Source organism: Rutilus rutilus, assembly GCF_951802725.1.
Source record: "Rutilus rutilus genome assembly, chromosome: 25".
NCBI classification, from domain to species: Eukaryota; Metazoa; Chordata; class Actinopteri; order Cypriniformes; family Leuciscidae; genus Rutilus; species Rutilus rutilus.
The window spans coordinates 5,013,497-5,030,810 of record NC_140229.1 but is presented as its reverse complement, the minus strand read 5'-3'; the positions used below and the strand labels follow the sequence as shown (position 1 = coordinate 5,030,810).

The following is a 17,314-nucleotide window of genomic DNA, read 5'->3' as shown; positions in this document are numbered from 1 at the left end:
GCGTTTAGTCAGAAAGTAGTGTTGTAGTACGTGAACGCGGTCTTGGTCACTAGACCATTTTTTGAAGGTCTTGGTCTTGCTTATGATTTGATTTACTGGTCAAGACCACAACTGCGAAGATTTGATTGGATGTAATGCTTCGTGCTTCAAATGCAATCAATAACTTATTTCTAATTTAACTTATTCTTGTGCTGGTTCAGAAATCAAGATTATTGTGTCAAAAATGTCAACAAAATGACTAATTACTAATACAGATGTCCACAAAATTCATGATATGATTGCAAAAAGGACTTGTGTGAGATCTTGCTGGTCTGGTCTTAGTCTTGTCTTGGTCTCTGCTTAGGTGGTCTTGACTACAACACTACCAGAAGGTCAACTTCTAAGTGAGACCTGTGAGTGTTTATATAATTTTTGGACGTGAGAAGGGAGCTTGTTTATTTGTGGCAGAAAGGGAATTGACTCTGAAAGTGGCATTAAAAGATTAAAAGCTGATTCTGACCATAAGCACAGACCATTCCATATCCACGTGTTCTTTGAGGCCACCGTGGCCGATCGGCTGTTTTTATTGGTTCGTGTGTGTGCATTGCTTGGTTTTCCCGGTGTGATTGCGTAACTTTATCGATCTGCCATTGGAAAAAATTAGACGCTTCCCATTTCCATCGCATGCATGCACGTCAGACATTGATAATGGAGCTCATATTGATACTGGTATCATGAAAGAGGCATGAATGAGGCACAAACTCTTTCCAACATGGAAATTTCATGACCTAAGCATCTGACTATGTGGTCTAATTTAAACCCACTCACCCATGATGCCTAACTGCATTGTCATCTCACCCACCAGCTGAAGAATAAATTTATGAAGAAGATCCCCAGAGATGCTGAGGCGTCTAACGTGCTGATTGGAGAGGTGGATTTTTTAGACAAGCCGTTGGTGGCCTTCGTACGTCTGGCTCAAGCCGCAACGCTAGGAGGCCTTACTGAAGTCCCTGTGCCAACCAGGTGATCATTCCCGAACATCTTGCATATGTTTATTGGCTGTTTAAATAGCCAATAGCCTTTAGTTTTATGTTACAGTCTGGCAAAACCGCTCTTGACTTCTACCATAAATTCCAGATATTTCCTTTGCAAATATATATATATATAAATTATTTTATTTTATTTTATTTTATTTTCCAGTAAAAGTTTCTAAGCCTATGGAAGCCAATTTCTGCCACATAAGGAAAAAAATCATGCTTTGGTAAATAATAATTCTAACAATTAAGACAAAAAGTTGAAATTATGACATAAAAATACATAAATATCCTTTAGAAAAGATGCATTTATTTTAGATATTATAACTTTTTCTCAGAGAATATTTTTTCCCCCTCAACTGACTCATTTTAAGTAAATCTGACAAACTTTATTTAGGTTTATTCAGTTAAATTGTATTTTTTTCAACAAGATTGTGGAAAAAAATTGAGTAACAATTAAAGAATTATATATAAATGTAATATATTCTCTGAAAACAAGTCTTATATTGAGGTTAATTTAGCTTTTCTAGTAAATCTGATTAGAAAGTTTGGATATATACGTTTTACTGGAAGAGAAAGACTACATTTCCGATGCGATTTGTAATTGCTTAAAATTGTAATCAAATACAATGTGAATTTTCTTTGTGCTGTATTTTCCAGGTTTCTCTTCGTGCTGCTCGGTCCCAATGGCAAAGCCAAATCCTACAATGAGATCGGTCGGGCCATGGCCACACTCATGGTTGACGATGTGAGAGAAAGTATTAGTAATTCTGTGCCTCAGCGTTTAGTATCATCACAGTATTTGTTAACACGTGTGTATCTGTCACCATCTTTAGCTCTTCAGTGACGTGGCCTATAAAGCCAGAGATCGTGACGACTTGATTGCTGGGATCGATGAGTTTTTGGATGAGGTGATAGTTCTTCCTCCTGGAGAATGGGACCCCAAGATCCGCATCGAACCCCCAAAGAAACTGCCTTCAGCAGATATGAGGTATTAAATTAAGTCTGGGGTCAGTATATTTCAATAAATGAATACTTTCATTCAGCAAGGACGCATTAAATTGATCAAAAGTGACAGTAAAGACATTTATTTGAAATAGTAATATTGTAAATGCTGTACTTTCTATTCGTCAAAGAATACAGAAAAAATGTTTTATCATGGCAGCACAACTGTTTTCTACATTGATAATAATCAGAAATGTTTCTTGAGCAGCAAATCATCAAATTAGAATGATTTCTGAAGGATCATGTGACACTGAAGACTGGAGTAATGATGCTGAACATTCAGCTTTGTATAATGTATAAATTACATTAAAAAATATATTCAAATAGAAAATTTTAATAATATTTCACAATATTACCATTTTTACTGATCAAATTAATGCAGCCTTGGTGAGCACAAGAGACTTCTTTCAAAACAGGGAAAAATTGAAAACAGTTTTGTCAACATAATAGACATACTGTACCGTTTACACACTGAATTATCATTAAAAGCACACTGTGAAAAATATTTTGTAACCTAAAACATGTACTTTATGTGGTAGCATCTAAATTAACTGGCTTTATTCAAGTGAAAATATATGATTTAATATTTATTCCGTCGTATTAAATATTGCTTTCAATTAAGATTCTGCAGTTTGCACAGAGTTCATTGTGTTTGTTTCTGCAGGAAGTCAGTCTTCTCTCTAAATGAGCTGGGGCAGCCAAATGGGAACGCAGGAGGAGGCGGAGCGTCTGCCGAAGACGAGGAAATGCCAGCGCCGCATGAGCTTGGAGAGGAGCTGAAATTCACTGGCCGGTAGCGTCCGCTGAGCCTGCTCACCTGCTAGTGCTAGGGTTTTAGATTGACCTTACGTGACCTCTGAGACTCTTTCTGTTTGTGCAGATTTTGCGGAGGACTGTGGCTGGACATCAAGCGTAAAGTGCCCTGGTGTCTCAGTGACTTCTACGACGGCTTCCACATCCAGTCGATCTCTGCGGTGCTCTTCATTTACCTGGGCTGCATCACCAATGCCATCACCTTTGGGGGACTGCTGGGGGACGCCACGGACAACTACCAAGTAATTCACCTCCTAGACACTAATGTTTGGATATAATGCCCATATTTTAATATAATTGACATGATGCCCATGCAATAATCTCAAAACAGACAAATATGAAGCAATTAGTTGGCCTGGCCGGTACACAATTTCTATTTTAGAGTGCAAAAAAAAAGTTTAAAAAAAAGGAGAAAGTGAGAGAAAGTTTAAAATAAGACATTTTATAATAAAAAATTTATTTAAGAAAATGTACTGTATGTGAGAAATATAGGTGCAATTGTGTGATGATATAAGGTCACAAATACAAGAAAAAAAGTTGCAGCTATGAGACATAAACACCTTTTTATTTTTTATTCTGAGACAGAAACACACAGATGCCCATGTCTCCCACTTAATAATGCATAAGTAAATCATAATAATGACATATAATGGGAAAAAAAATTATTCATGAGATAAAAAATCATAATTGTGACAAAAAGTCGAAATTATGAGACAATTATGACAAATAGTCGTCAATATTATGTTATGACAAAAATGATAAAAGTCAAGATTAAGACTAACTATGACTTAGTATCTTATTTCGACTTTTTGTGTCATAATTTTCTTGTAATTACAGCATTTTGTCATAATTTTTTTACTTTTTATCTGATTTGTTTTCTTATGTGGCGGAAATGGGCTCCCATAAGAAGCGAGCTTCTTCAAATTTCTTATCACAATATTAAGTCAAAATTTTAATACATTAATTTCAAGTTTTATTTATTGAAAGTGCATTCAGTGTTTGAACTTTTTCAGTTTTTATCATTATTTTTTTGCTGTGTCTCATTGGCTTTCAGGGTGTGATGGAAAGCTTTTTGGGCACGGCTTTGGCCGGCGCAGTCTTCTGTTTTTTCGGCGGTCAACCGCTCATCATCCTCAGCTCTACGGGACCGATACTGATCTTTGAAAAGCTGCTTTATGAATTCAGCATGTGAGTGTGACATCCTGTGATTTAGTAAAGTTAAAAATCATGGAAGTATGTGTCTACCGTTGAGTTTGATTCTTTAACTGAATTGTCGTCTGTGTTCAGAAACAATGACATTGACTACATGGAGATCCGGCTCTGGATCGGCTTGCACTCCTGCCTCCAGTGTCTGATCCTGGTGGCCACAGACGCCAGCTACATCATCAAATACATGACGCGCTTCACCGAGGAGGGCTTCTCCAGCCTCATCTCCTTCATCTTCATCTCTGATGCCCTTAAGAAAATGATGGGCACCTTCAATTATTACCCCATCAATCGAGACTTCAAGCCAGATTACATCACCAGCTACAAGTGTGAGTGCCAGGCTCCTGATCAAGGTGAGTCTGACCCCTCGACCCAGTGAAAAACATCCTTTCACAGGTATTATTATGTGAAATAAAAACGGACCCTATTTACTTTCTTCTTACACTTTCCTGACTTTTCATTCACCCAGTGCATGTTATTCCAAAAAAAAAAATATATATATATATATAGTCAAGTCACCTTTATTTATATAGCGATTTATACAATACAGATTGTTTCAAAGAGTTCATTTCGGCTGTACAGCTGAAGTCAGTCCAGTGTTGGTTTAGTTCTATTATAAAGATTATCAATTATTCATTTCATCTATAAATTATTGTATTAATAGTAAAAAAAATTTTATATATATATTTTATTCAAAAGTAAAATTTAAATAAAAAATAATAAAAGTATTATTAATAATTGATAATATTTTATGTTGTTATGAATAATAATAATAATGTTTGTTTTTTATATTTTATTCAAAAGTAATTATTATTATTATTCAATAATACAATTATTGTTCAATGACACAATTATCCATATTAGTATCATAATTGTTATAAATAATAAATAAAAAAATATAAATAATAATTACTTTTGGCTGACATATTTAAAAACAATTGTATTGTTACTATGTTTTAAAATAAAATGTTGTTATTGTAATTATTATTAATAATTAATGTAATAATGATAATAATGTTTTTATTATGAATAATAGTAATTGTTTTTTAATAAAATAAATAAAAATAAAATAAATTAAATTTTTATTTAGTCATAATTATTTGTCTTTTGATGAAAATTTTGTCAGTGTTTTGTGTTGCATTAATTAATTTGTGTCAATTTGACTAAAATGGCATTTAATTTTTATCAACTAAAATGACTACAATTAATAATTTAATTTCTACTCTCCACAAATCACTGCAGTCCTGCATTCGCTCACTGTTCTTGATCCAGATCCAAAATATTTTCTGCTGAATATTTGCTTTCATTAACGGAGGAAAAGTGTTTTCCATACTAAAATGTTCTGTTGACTTTTCTGGTTTTTGGATGACATATTGGTTTGTCACGTCTGACCCCTGCAACTTATGTGTATCATATTTGTTTTTGCCGCCCATACTTGATTTGGCTGTTGATTGGAGTAAGTATCGTCTAGTGGCATGTTGTTACAATTCTTGACACCCCTTGAACGTCTATATAAGATGTTATTGTATGATATGTATGATACGTCTTGTCAATAAGCACCTTTACCTTCTGTTGCAGTGGCTTTCAACACGTCCTCTCCATTAGGCCTTGAAAACATCTCTGATTACTCTATGGTGAGTTGAAACTGTTATGTATTTCATACGTTTTTCTTCACAAAAGATATCACTATTACTTTTACCATACTTTTTTCCCGTTTCGTGGTCGGTGCGCACACACACGATCTCACTCCTCCTCTCAGTTCAACTTCACGGCTCTGGACTGGAGTCAAATGACTAAGAAGGAGTGCTTGAGATTTGGCGGTTCCCTGGTGGGCAAATCCTGCAAATACGTCCCAGATCTGGCCATGCTGTCTTTCATCCTGTTCTTCGGCACTTACTCCATGACCATCTCGCTCAAGAAGTTCAAGTCCAGCCGTTACTTCCCCACCAAGGTTGGGACACTGTGTTGAGCATTTTCACATGTATTTCCCATGTATGTCAACACACCTGCTTCTGTATTCTCTGGTTCAGACCGTATGGAGACAGTTTTTTCTCATCCTCCTAATCCATATTGTATTTACCTCTCTCTTCCCCAACTTGCTTCTGTTTTTCTCCAAGTGTCGCGCCTTGATAGCAGATTTTTCCATAATTATATCCATCCTGGTCTTCTGTGCTCTGGATTATGTGCTGTCCTTGGATACACCCAAACTGCATGTACCCACCCAGATAAAGGTCTATAATGTGTCATCTTGATGTTATACCACAGACATGCCTTTTGTGTTGGTTATATTTGAATGAAATGCTGCCTTCAAGTCTTCATCATGTTTTATATAGGGGAAAAGCACACTACCCTGGAAATCCAGAGTTCTCGCGAGAGCACAAGTTGAATTTACTCTGGTGTCTAGTAATGATGCTCATTAAATATGTCCCTCGATCCGAGCTGCACCAATCACATCGGGTTATCTGATATAGGCGGGCCAGAGGCGAGCTAAACAGATGACGACAGCACTGTGAAGTCATTAGTAAACACTGCAAGATGGCTATGGATGAACACCAGTTGTTTGAAACGGCTTTGGCCGCTACAATGAACGAGTTAGACTTGGCTTTTTATCTAAAAGAGGAACAGAAGGCGGCGCTTGAATCGTTCCTTTGCTGTTTTGCCGACTGGATACGGCAAGAGCCGTAGTTGCTCAGTTGTAGTACCAGTTAGCTCCGCTGATAGCTAAGCGTATGGGGCTTGTTGTTGTGATTGGTCTTAGTGTTATCCAATTGCGAGCAGTGAGATTTTCAAATGCATGCTTGGTGCCGCCCCCCGAGCTGGCCGATTTTCATTAGTCGATGCCAGACCATTAATCTTTCAGATTTAGGTCTGGATTTCCAGGCTAAAAGCACACATGAACGCCACCACAATGTTGTATAGTGTTTAGTTCTTGCATAAACATAGCCGCTGAGATAAAGGGTTAGTTCACCCAAAAATAATAATTCTGACATTAATTACTCACCGTCATGTTAATCCTTTGGAACACAAATGAAGATCTTTTTGATGAAATCTGAGAGCAACTACCACTTTGACGCTTCAAAAAGTTCATAAAGAGATCGTAAATCTAATCCAGATTTCTGAAGAGACACAATTGCTTTACATGATGAACAGATTTAATGTTTATTCACAACTCACACATCAGTTGTGGTAAACGGAAGCTCAAGCATGTTTGCTTGACGTGCGAGAACCGATGAGGTTCATTCTCGTGTTACGGAGCACAAACAATTCACATCATATTTAAACTTCTCAGAAAGACTTGAAGGCATCAAACATGCTACTGTTGCTTTTTTACATCTATTGCACTTTTGTCTTATAAAGCCTTTGATCGTCTCTAGTTCTTATTTAGTTGTGTCTAGTTTTCTCTGTCTTTATCTTTCTCTTTCCTCTGCAAATTGTGCAGCTTCGGAAACTCATCAGTGATTTTGCAATCTTCACGTCAATCATGACATTTGTGGGTCTTGATATGTTAATGGGGCTTAAAACACCTAAACTGATTGTGCCAACCGAATTTAAGGTACGTTGTGCAATGGATACACGCGTATCTTTCTTTACCCTCCCATTTGCATTTATTTGAGCTTTTTCTTCATGATTATATACTAATATCACATTAATCCAATGTGCTTTGCATGTGATTTCAGTGACAACCACTGGTTATTGCTATGCTGACTTTCTTGAGTATTGTTTCTGTGTGTGTAGCCCACGCGGCCGGATCGCGGCTGGATCGTCATGCCTTTAGGGAAGAACCCGTGGTGGATGAGCATGGCCAGTTTTGTACCTGCTCTGCTGGTCACCATCCTCATCTTCATGGATCAGCAGATCACAGCCGTCATCGTCAACCGAAAAGAAAACAAACTAAAGGTGCTGGACGTCACCTATGAAACTTATTAGCTTTTAACAACACTCTACATCAGCACTCGTTCTCACACTCTAGCAACCACTCAGAACCACTGTATCGAAATGCAAAAAAGAAAAAAAGTAAAATCATTTTTGGTACTTTGCATAAAAAAATATAAATATTTGATGAAAAACTGTAAAGCAAAAGTAAGTAAAAGGCCTTTTAGTATAATTCAAAAAATGTCCCCCTTCAGGTTACATGTGTATGATTTTCATAAAGTAAACATAAGGATAATTTTTATATTGTTAGCAATATGTCAAGGTGAACATTTATTTTGACTGAAGGTTTACTTGATTATCCATACATAATTCTTTTTTAAATCACGTTAAAATGTATGTATCAAATATACAACAGGCTTTTGAGGAACATTTATTTGTTCATCATTGAATCACGTTGCATTTATATGTTTTGCCCCCACAATAATAACTACAGAGTTTTGATTAAAAAAACTAAGCATTTAAATATCATCTGACTAAGACATATTATTGGCAGATATAGAGTGACGACTGAAATTTATATGCATTTTATAGAAGATATCAGCAACGGCATGAAATTGCATATTTTTGCTCAGTTTGGGCCTCTGAATTAAATTAGATTTTTAGGATTTTTATTTCATGTCAGGCTTTACAGGGTTAAACTTAAACAAAACAAAAAAAAGACAATTTTCTAAAAACTATCTGTAATAATATTAAAGTTGAAGTTCTAAGATTATTACAACTGAAATAAAACTAAATATAAATATATAAAAAACTAATAAAAATTACAAAAGCACATAACCAAATTAATAAAACTTATAATAAATACTATAATAGTATATAAATAATACTAAAATAACACTGGCTAGCACCCACTGGTGACCAACCGCAATCCTCCAGCACCATGATGTTGAGTTATGATTATGTAATATGCATGCATGTCCATAAGCAGTAATGTGGTGTTCCATCTAGCATTGCAAAATGTCTTTTCCCCATTTTCCCTGGAGCAGAAAGGTTGTGGTTATCACCTGGACCTGTTCTGGGTGGGCATCCTCATGGCCGTTTGCTCCTTCATGGGTTTGCCCTGGTACGTAGCGGCCACGGTCATTTCCATCGCACACATCGACTCTCTGAGGATGGAAAGTGAGTCCAGTGCTCCTGGAGAGCAGCCACAGTTTCTTGGTGTGCGGTAAGTCAAAGGCAAGACCTTTTCTGTAAGATTTAAGCGTAAATATTAGTATGAGAATTATTCCGTTTGTGTTTATCGTAGGGAACAGAGATTCACAGGCATATTGGTGTTTGTCCTCACTGGGGTGTCTGTCTTCCTTGCACCAGTCCTACAGGTAATCAAAACTGCACTTTACTTTTATAAAATCATGCTTGTTTTCTGTCACTTGAGCACTATTTGGACAGTAATTGTTTCTCATGGGGATGTAAGGTAATTGCAACAATTAAGTCAAGTCACCTTTAATTCTATAGCACTTTATAAAAAAGCAGATTTATCAATTATGAGATGAGTTCAATTCAGCTTTAAAGCAGCTGTGCAGAAAACAGTGATGTCATAATAGTCTCAGTGCAGTCAAATCAGTAACATTGCTGAATATTAATACTATTGAACATTTAGGGCCCTATCTAACATCCTGCGCAATGCAGCGGCAGGCACAATGCAAGTGTTTTTTGCTAGTTTCAGCCCGACGCAGTTTTCATTTTCACGTCCTGCGCCACTTTGTTTAAATAGCAAATGCATTTGCGCCCATGGGCATGCTGGTCTGAAAGCGAGGTGTGTTCTGGCGCATTGTTGGTGAGTTGCTATTTTGAGGCAACAGAAATAGACTGAGCCATTGACCAACTCAAACCTGGTCTAAAGTCAATGGCGCAATATTTTTTTTGTTATTTAATGAGCACGTTAGTAATGTGCGCCTATAGGTGGGTCCACAACGTGCGTACTCTCTGCTTATTAAACACATAGGGACGCACAGCAGCACACAAACATGACAAATATTTCAAATAAAAGGATTACAATGTAAAAGATTATTATTGTGTACATAAAAATATGGTGGAATCCGGCTTGTCCCGTAGATGTTCTGCTTGCGCACTTTTACCTCGCACACGAGCAGATCTGTTTGCGCTCTGGAGACGCGTTCAGTTCAATAGCGAATCCGCCATGGCGCGAGCGCAACTGGCATTTAAAGGGAATGGGAGATGAGACTCTGATTGGTTTAACACACATAAATCCCAAAACACACCCATAACTCATTAAGAGAATAGAGACAACCCTTTTAGACCATGCGCCGGGCGCGCCGACCATTTTTCCCGTCGTTAAACTAGCAAAAGTGGATTCGGACACAGGCCCAAAGTGAACTTGCGCCCTGCGCTTTAGACCATGCGCTTAGATCGTTCAAATAGGGCCCTTAGTCTGTAGTTTTATTACTGCCCAAATTCAGAATATCTGTGTTTTTCTCTCACCATCCATGTATAAATCCCCAGCCTAATTAATGCTGCCTTCACTGGCTTTCAGAAATTGCCTACTTCCCACTTCTGAAGTTATGATTACGAGCTCCTGGGGTTCCTGTGTTTTGTTGTCGGAGAGAACTGGAATCATGGAGGACACCAGGACTGGGACGTTTCTCAAAAGCATTCGTGAGCTGTTGATCATAGAGACCATTGGTGCTTACAATGCTTTTGAGAAACGCAGCCCAGGTTTATTCTTGCCTATTTCTTGGGGAAATCTTATTAAAGCCAAACTTTATTAAAGATATTTCATTTTGGATCAAATGTAGCGTCCCATTCGTTGGCAAACGTATAAACATTCACCGCGCTAGATTTCTAGATCTAGATCTAGATTCTGGAATTTCTGTCAAATACAGGCTATTTTCGCTGTGTATACATACAATATGCTTCAAATTACTATTCATATATGTAAATATGCACTGCTTTAACAAAAAGACAAGGAGATGTAGGTACCGTGGAGAAAACTAATAAAGAATAGCAGTCACATCAGAAATCGTTCTTGTTCTTGTTTAAAGGGGTCATGAACTGGCTTTTAAAAAAAATGTATAATGTTGTCTGAGGTCAACTTATGACGTTCGCTTGGTTTTTTACATTCAAAAACATCAAAATGAATAAGTAATAGGCTATTTTCTACCCTGGTTTTGAGCCTAGCTCCTGAAACGCTCGGTTTTTATGGGCGTGCCGCATTGAAGACTTGGAAGTAAACGGCCACTGCTATGATTGGATAACAGTTTTGCATATTATAATGAGTTTCTTGTAAAGCGTGAATCGGTGGGCGGGGCTAAACAGGCAGTATTGAAGTAGGCGTTGATCTTCTTCTGCGGAGGCTGTGTTCGCTGTGCCTGTTGTCAATAAAAGCTTTTATTGGACTAACAAGGAAGTTTTTAGTTCTGAAACTTACAGGATATTCTTATAGTATGATGACCTCTTATATGTCAAAAGCTCAAGGAAAATTTTATTTCTTAGTTCATCACCCCTTTAAAGTTTATGGCACCCCAACTCGGGAACTTGGGAATCAAAATTATCTCAGAGTTTCCCAGTAGTAAATATGACTTGAGAATGTCCAATTTCTGCCTAGGAAACTCGTATTTACAAAATATTTCCTTTAGCACGTGAAGGCAGCATAACCATTGAAACTGTAGCGTGCAAATTGTCTTATTTTTAAATATATTTCAATATTCAAATAATGAAAAAGGATATTATTTTTCTATTATTAAATTAAATATGAATTTATGAACTGTCCAAGCAATAACAGACATCTTGTTTACAGCTGTCAATCATGTGACTGAACATGTGAGCAGCAAGAACTCCACCGTGAATAAATCGCCAAACAAATGCATACATTTTTATCACTGAGGTGTCATGAAAGTGTGTTTTTACAGACATCCCCGTGAGAAACAATAACCATCCGAATAGAGCTTAAGTGCAATTTAGAAGCTGTACAAATAATTGTATTTCTCCACAGTACATCCCTATGCCTGTGTTGTATGGTGTGTTCCTGTACATGGGTGTCGCTTCTCTCCATGGCATTCAGGTACACGTCACTCTGTGAAAACTGTTCAGATCGCTGCTCTGCTGTATTAAACGAATGGTTCCCCCAAAAATGAAAGTGCCCCTATTATGCTTTTTCTATGGAGTTAATATTGTGCCAATTAAACAAACAAATCCAGCATTTTGCAAGCAAACTCGATCTGCTTTGCAAAGGAAAACTCGCAGACAAACAGAAAGCAATGTGCAAGTACAAAGGTCAATTTGAGCGAAAATGCAGTGGAGTAACAACTATGTATTGCGTTTTACAAAAATAAATAAATGAGCCTAGATAATGTTTCACAAATAAATACAAACCATCCAACAAATTGCATGTAACCTTTGAACAAATACCAAATCTAGTGCATACAAATGCACATCTATCTGTTATGATTGTGAGACACTTGGCTTTTTATGAGATCTCTCAGCTTGATTTTCTCACAAATGCAGTTGAGCAACTTCCTCTTCTAAAACAGTAGATGGCGCTAAGCTATGGGATTAATTTAGCGCTAGTCTCCCGGGAGAAGCACTGATTTGAAACTTGCCTTTGCCTACAGCTGAGGAAAATGACCGGTGAACAGGTGTGTTTCTGTCTTAATTCATCTATATTTAACCTTTTTAAGGTTTTCTTTTGCAAACTTTCCTTTGCAAAGCAGATCGAGTTTGTTTGCAAAATGCTGGATTTATGGCACAATATTAACTCCATATTTTTCGAATATTACCTTTCATGTAATGTGTATTATAGCTGTTTGTGAATTTAAAAGGTCTGCAAAGTTTCAAAAGATAAAAGTGCATGATAAATAAAGTTATTGTGTCCTAAAAGAAAGAAGTGATTCTGAACGAGTCGTCAGTTATTATCGTTTTACTTTCTGCACTAACCTACTTAGGTTTGTAACTAATTTGCATAATGCCCGCCTCTGCTGCAAGCGAACGTCTACTTTGTCCCGCTTTTAAACGCTGTAGTTGTAGCTAAAACTGGAAGAGTTTGGTTTGTGTGATCGACATGTAGAGAAGACGCTGTTTTTTGCGCTGTGAAAGCAAATCTGCTTTACACACTCTTTACAACGATGACAACTCGTGCTGGAATTGATACAATAAAATGGACGCTATCTTTACTGTTGGTATCACTGTGTATCAAGTGCTGAGGAAGATCTGGAGCTGAAGTTCAGATATAGTAATGGCCTTTCGTTTCCGACACGCACTGTAAGCGTTAGTCCAATCACAACAGACTGAACCATATGACCAATCAGAGCAGAGTAGCTCTCGGAAAGGCGGGGTTTAGAGAGACTGAATCCTTTATCAAAGTGTATCAGACTCTTTGAGAAAAGAGCTGATGCTGCAATGTATATTAAGAGAATATTAAAGTGTTTTTTGACCTTGGATGCATGTAAACTTACTGCGGGAGACTCCAAAACACAATTAGGAGTCTTTAAAAGAGCATAATAGGTGCACTTAAAATTATTTTCCCTTATGTTACGAGCCTGTATTACGTTCTTGCTTTTGAGAAGCTTAAAAGGAGAATATCTGAGATGCTCATTTCCATACAACAAAAATGGAGGATTTTTAAACAGTCAAGCTTTAGAAAGCATTAAAGTATCATAAAAGTAATTGTGAACTACATAGTCTTTTGTTTGGGAAAGAAATAATATACGGTTAAAAAAACGTGAAAAAACGTTTACATATGTAAACTATTACATATGTATGTATGTATACTTAAGTAGATTTTATTTTTCTACTTAGTTTTGGGAGAGGATGAAGCTGTACCTCATGCCAGCCAAGCACCAGCCAGATTTCGCGTTCCTGCGGCACGTCCCCCTGCGGCGCGTGCATCTCTTCACCCTGGTGCAGGTCATCTGCTTGGCCGTCCTCTGGATCCTCAAGTCCACTGTGGCCGCCATCATCTTCCCTGTCATGGTGCGAGCTCTCCACATACTCTGCTTCTCTGGACCAATCACTAGAAATGTGTTTAAAACACAAGCTGATGTGGTATTTAGGTGAATCTCATGAAGGGATGTTTGGATCATATTTTACCCCAAAATATAAAGAAACAAATCAGAAAATATTAAAAGTTTTCATGAAAATAATGCATATTTAGCATCTTAATGTTCCTAAAATAGGCTCTATGCAAAATATTTTGTTTTTATTTTTATATATTATCTTTAAAATTAAAAAAATAATATATTTTATAATATAATATTTATCTATATTAATATAAAATAAAAATAATATAAAATATATAAAAAAAAACAATATATATATATTTTATAATATTTTTATTCTGAAAATGTCATAAGGCAAATAAATGATAATGACAGAAGATCTTCAAAAAATATTTTATTTTATTTATTTTATGATAAAATATGAGTTTTCGTCAGATCCTACTGCGAAAAAATCTAAAAGGTCTTAAAAAAAATGATTTTCTCAATGCAATTTACTTTATTTTATTTTGTGATGAAATATGACCTGCCCTTTACCCATATGTGACTCTCTCAGAATATTAGCATGTAGTGTGTATTTTATGTATTTTATTTTTATTCTGAAAAATTCAATTCTTGAAAATATGCTTAATTTTCACGAAAATGTAAATCCAAAAACATTTAAACAGTCCTAAAATAGGCTTTATTTTCTCTACACAGAGTATTGGAATTTGTGTGGATGAAAGATGGCCTGAAGTGTTTGTGAGATCATATGTGACTCACCCAGATCATTAGTATGTCGTTCACTTTTTGTATTTGAATACTATTCGCTTGCACAAATGCCAAGTGACTTGTTCCTCCGTCAGATTCTGGGCCTGATGGTCGTGAGGAGGATGTTGGACCTGATCTTCTCTCAGCATGACCTGGCCTGGCTCGACGACATCCTGCCTGACAAGGACAAGAAGAAGAAGGAGGACGAGAAGAAAAAGAAAGAGAAGAAAAAAGCCAAAGCGGATGAACACAACAACAGCGATGAAGAGGTAAGAACAGACAGATGTGCGAGATGTTATCATGCTGATACACTCATGAACACAGAGATGCTCTTATGTTGTTTGTGTGTGTGTTGTGATTTAATCTTTCATATTTTATCTTTTAATTCCACAGTGTTGCTGAAAAGGCACTGTATAACACTCATTACCATTTAAGTCCCTGCTAAATTCTCCCTCTTGTGCAACACTTAGCATAGCCAGAGTTGTCCTCTCGTCTCTTGGTCCTTTATTGCAGCCTGCCTTTATTGTGTAGTTTGTGGTCATTTGTACAGTGCTGAATGATGATTTTGCATGAAATATTTATTCATTCAGGGTCCAGAATTAACACTTTCCCTTGCTGAGTAAATTAAACTCTTACTGGCCAAGGAACTGCATGATTTAAATTTCAGTATCGCTAAATGTTCATCTAAAGTAAGCACATTGAATCAAAGCAATACAAACAGTCTGTTATAGTAAAGCTGGCAGCACAACACAGCTTCAAGTTCATTTTGGACCCTGGGTTCGTACACTTATGAAATATACACTACCGTTAAAAGTTTGGGGTTGTTAAGATTGTATTATGTTTTTGAATGAAGTCTTCTGCTCACCAAAGGTGCATTTATTTGTTCAAAAACACAGTAAAAACAGTAATTTAGTACAATATTATTATAATTGGAAAAAAAAATGTTTCTATTTAAATATATTTTAAAATGTAATTTATTCCTGTGATCAAAGCTGAATTTACTCCAATCTTCAGCATCTCATGATCCTTCAGAAATCATTCTAATATGCTGATTTGCTGCTCGAGAAACATTTCTGATTAAAGTATCGTACTGAGCCCAAACTTTTGAGTGTTAGTGTACCTGCATGCATATTGTCTGTTGCAACGGTGTCGTCTTCTCCCAGTCAAAGTGTCCCAAAGACTCCCTCCCGTCAGTGAAGATTCCTCTGGAGCCGATCAAACCTTCAGCATGTTGTCCAAACCCCTCTAACTCTGACCCCTCGGCCTAACCGTGAGTCCTGTGATGCAGAACATTTCCATAAGCAAATGACTGTTTGACATGTCAAACTCATCTTTATATATTTTTTCCACTTGTTTCTTTTATATTTGTGTTTGAGTAGAAGCATCATCCTTGTTCTACTTGCACCCCAGGCGAGTCAGACCTGGATTTGGACGGATCCCGTCACGTGTCTCATCCCTCACATGAACCTGAAGCGTCCGGCAGATCAAACACACGCAAACCATGTTTGTCCTCACACTTACGATGAGATGCGATCTGAGTCACAAGCGCAGCATCATTGGCAGTTTCCCAAACACACGAGGCTCACAGATGTATGATATTTTTACGTACCTTACCGACGCAGCAAGTGACGCACGTTTCCAATCCCACATTGACCATATTGCGCGTGAGTCATTCAGCCCTTGGATTTTACTCAAGATTCTTCAATTAGATCTACAGCGCTGTGCCAGTTTGAAGCGCTGAGCTCATTTGCTGCGTGTTAAGATAAGATTCATGCATGTAAACTGTGAAACCCTATTCAGAGAAGAACAAAAATAAGTGGAAGAGGTTTAAACTAAGTTTATGATTTCATTATCATTGTATAAATATATTCGAACTGTATGATATTAAATATGGATTTCATAGAATCTAGTGAGACACAAATAAATTGAATTATAGCTAGAAAAACAGTGTATCTAATAGAGTTCAGTTGGATTAAATTTGTTGTATTGCATCACAATTAATATATATATTCCAGAAATAGATTTTGAGTTCATACTGTAGAATTTTGTATTTAAAAATCAGAAATGTGTAATTGAGGAATGTTGAAAATGTTTTCAGACAGTCGTGAATGGGTCTCTATATGGTCCTTGAGAACAACGCACAGGTTTTGTTTTGTTTAGATTTTGTTTGTTCATTTGTATTTTCTTCAAATAAAGAATAAAAGAGGGATGAATGTATTTTCATTGTCAGTTTTGGTTCTGTCAGCCCTTAGTTTCCCCATGTACAGATTTACATGTGTTGTGCTTTTTGGACACTTGCACCTCTGTACTTTTCATGGTAACATTTAGAATGTTATTCTATTGGGTACTTTGGAGTAGCATGTAAAAGCCCGTTCACACCAAGAACGATAACTATCAAGATAATGATAACTATTTTAGCGTCCACAGCAACGCACGATATCGTTCTGTTTATTCTAAGCGCGCGCTGTCACTTTAAATGCTCGAGCTCGTTACAGCAGGATGGATTCTGATTGGCTGTCAATGTTTTTTATCGTTCATCAGCGGTGAAAAATCGTTCCGAAAGTGTTTCCAATGGTTTACTTTCTCTGAGCAGTTATTGTTATTGATTTTTAGAACTATATCTTTATCGTGATTGTTATAGTT

The 17,314-nt window shown here is 36.7% G+C and overlaps 1 protein-coding gene across 3 annotated transcripts in view; it reads left to right on the top strand.

The window, feature by feature from the left end:
* The window catches only part of slc4a5b (solute carrier family 4 member 5b), a 42,901-nt gene extending 26,014 nt beyond the window's left edge, over positions 1–16,887 (top strand). For 2 of the 3 annotated variants that reach the window (XM_084400338.1, XM_084400337.1), the window contains 18 exons: positions 845–1,002; positions 1,674–1,761; positions 1,850–2,004; positions 2,683–2,811; positions 2,899–3,073; positions 3,886–4,019; positions 4,119–4,390; positions 5,616–5,671; positions 5,797–5,988; positions 6,155–6,268; positions 7,773–7,934; positions 8,957–9,135; positions 9,217–9,289; positions 11,923–11,991; positions 13,725–13,898; positions 14,767–14,940; positions 15,835–15,941; positions 16,051–16,887. In XM_084400338.1, the coding sequence (XP_084256464.1) occupies positions 845–1,002; positions 1,674–1,761; positions 1,850–2,004; positions 2,683–2,811; positions 2,899–3,073; positions 3,886–4,019; positions 4,119–4,390; positions 5,616–5,671; positions 5,797–5,988; positions 6,155–6,268; positions 7,773–7,934; positions 8,957–9,135; positions 9,217–9,289; positions 11,923–11,991; positions 13,725–13,898; positions 14,767–14,940; positions 15,835–15,939 (2,409 nt within the window). In that variant the 3' untranslated portion in view covers positions 15,940–15,941; positions 16,051–16,887. Of the gene's footprint in view, positions 1–844; positions 1,003–1,673; positions 1,762–1,849; positions 2,005–2,682; positions 2,812–2,898; positions 3,074–3,885; positions 4,020–4,118; positions 4,391–5,615; positions 5,672–5,796; positions 5,989–6,154; positions 6,269–7,476; positions 7,591–7,772; positions 7,935–8,956; positions 9,136–9,216; positions 9,290–11,922; positions 11,992–13,724; positions 13,899–14,766; positions 14,941–15,834; positions 15,942–16,050 lie in introns of all 3 variants that reach the window. The other variant, XM_084400336.1, reaches the window with a different exon arrangement.
* Positions 16,888–17,314: the final 427 nt, after the last annotated feature.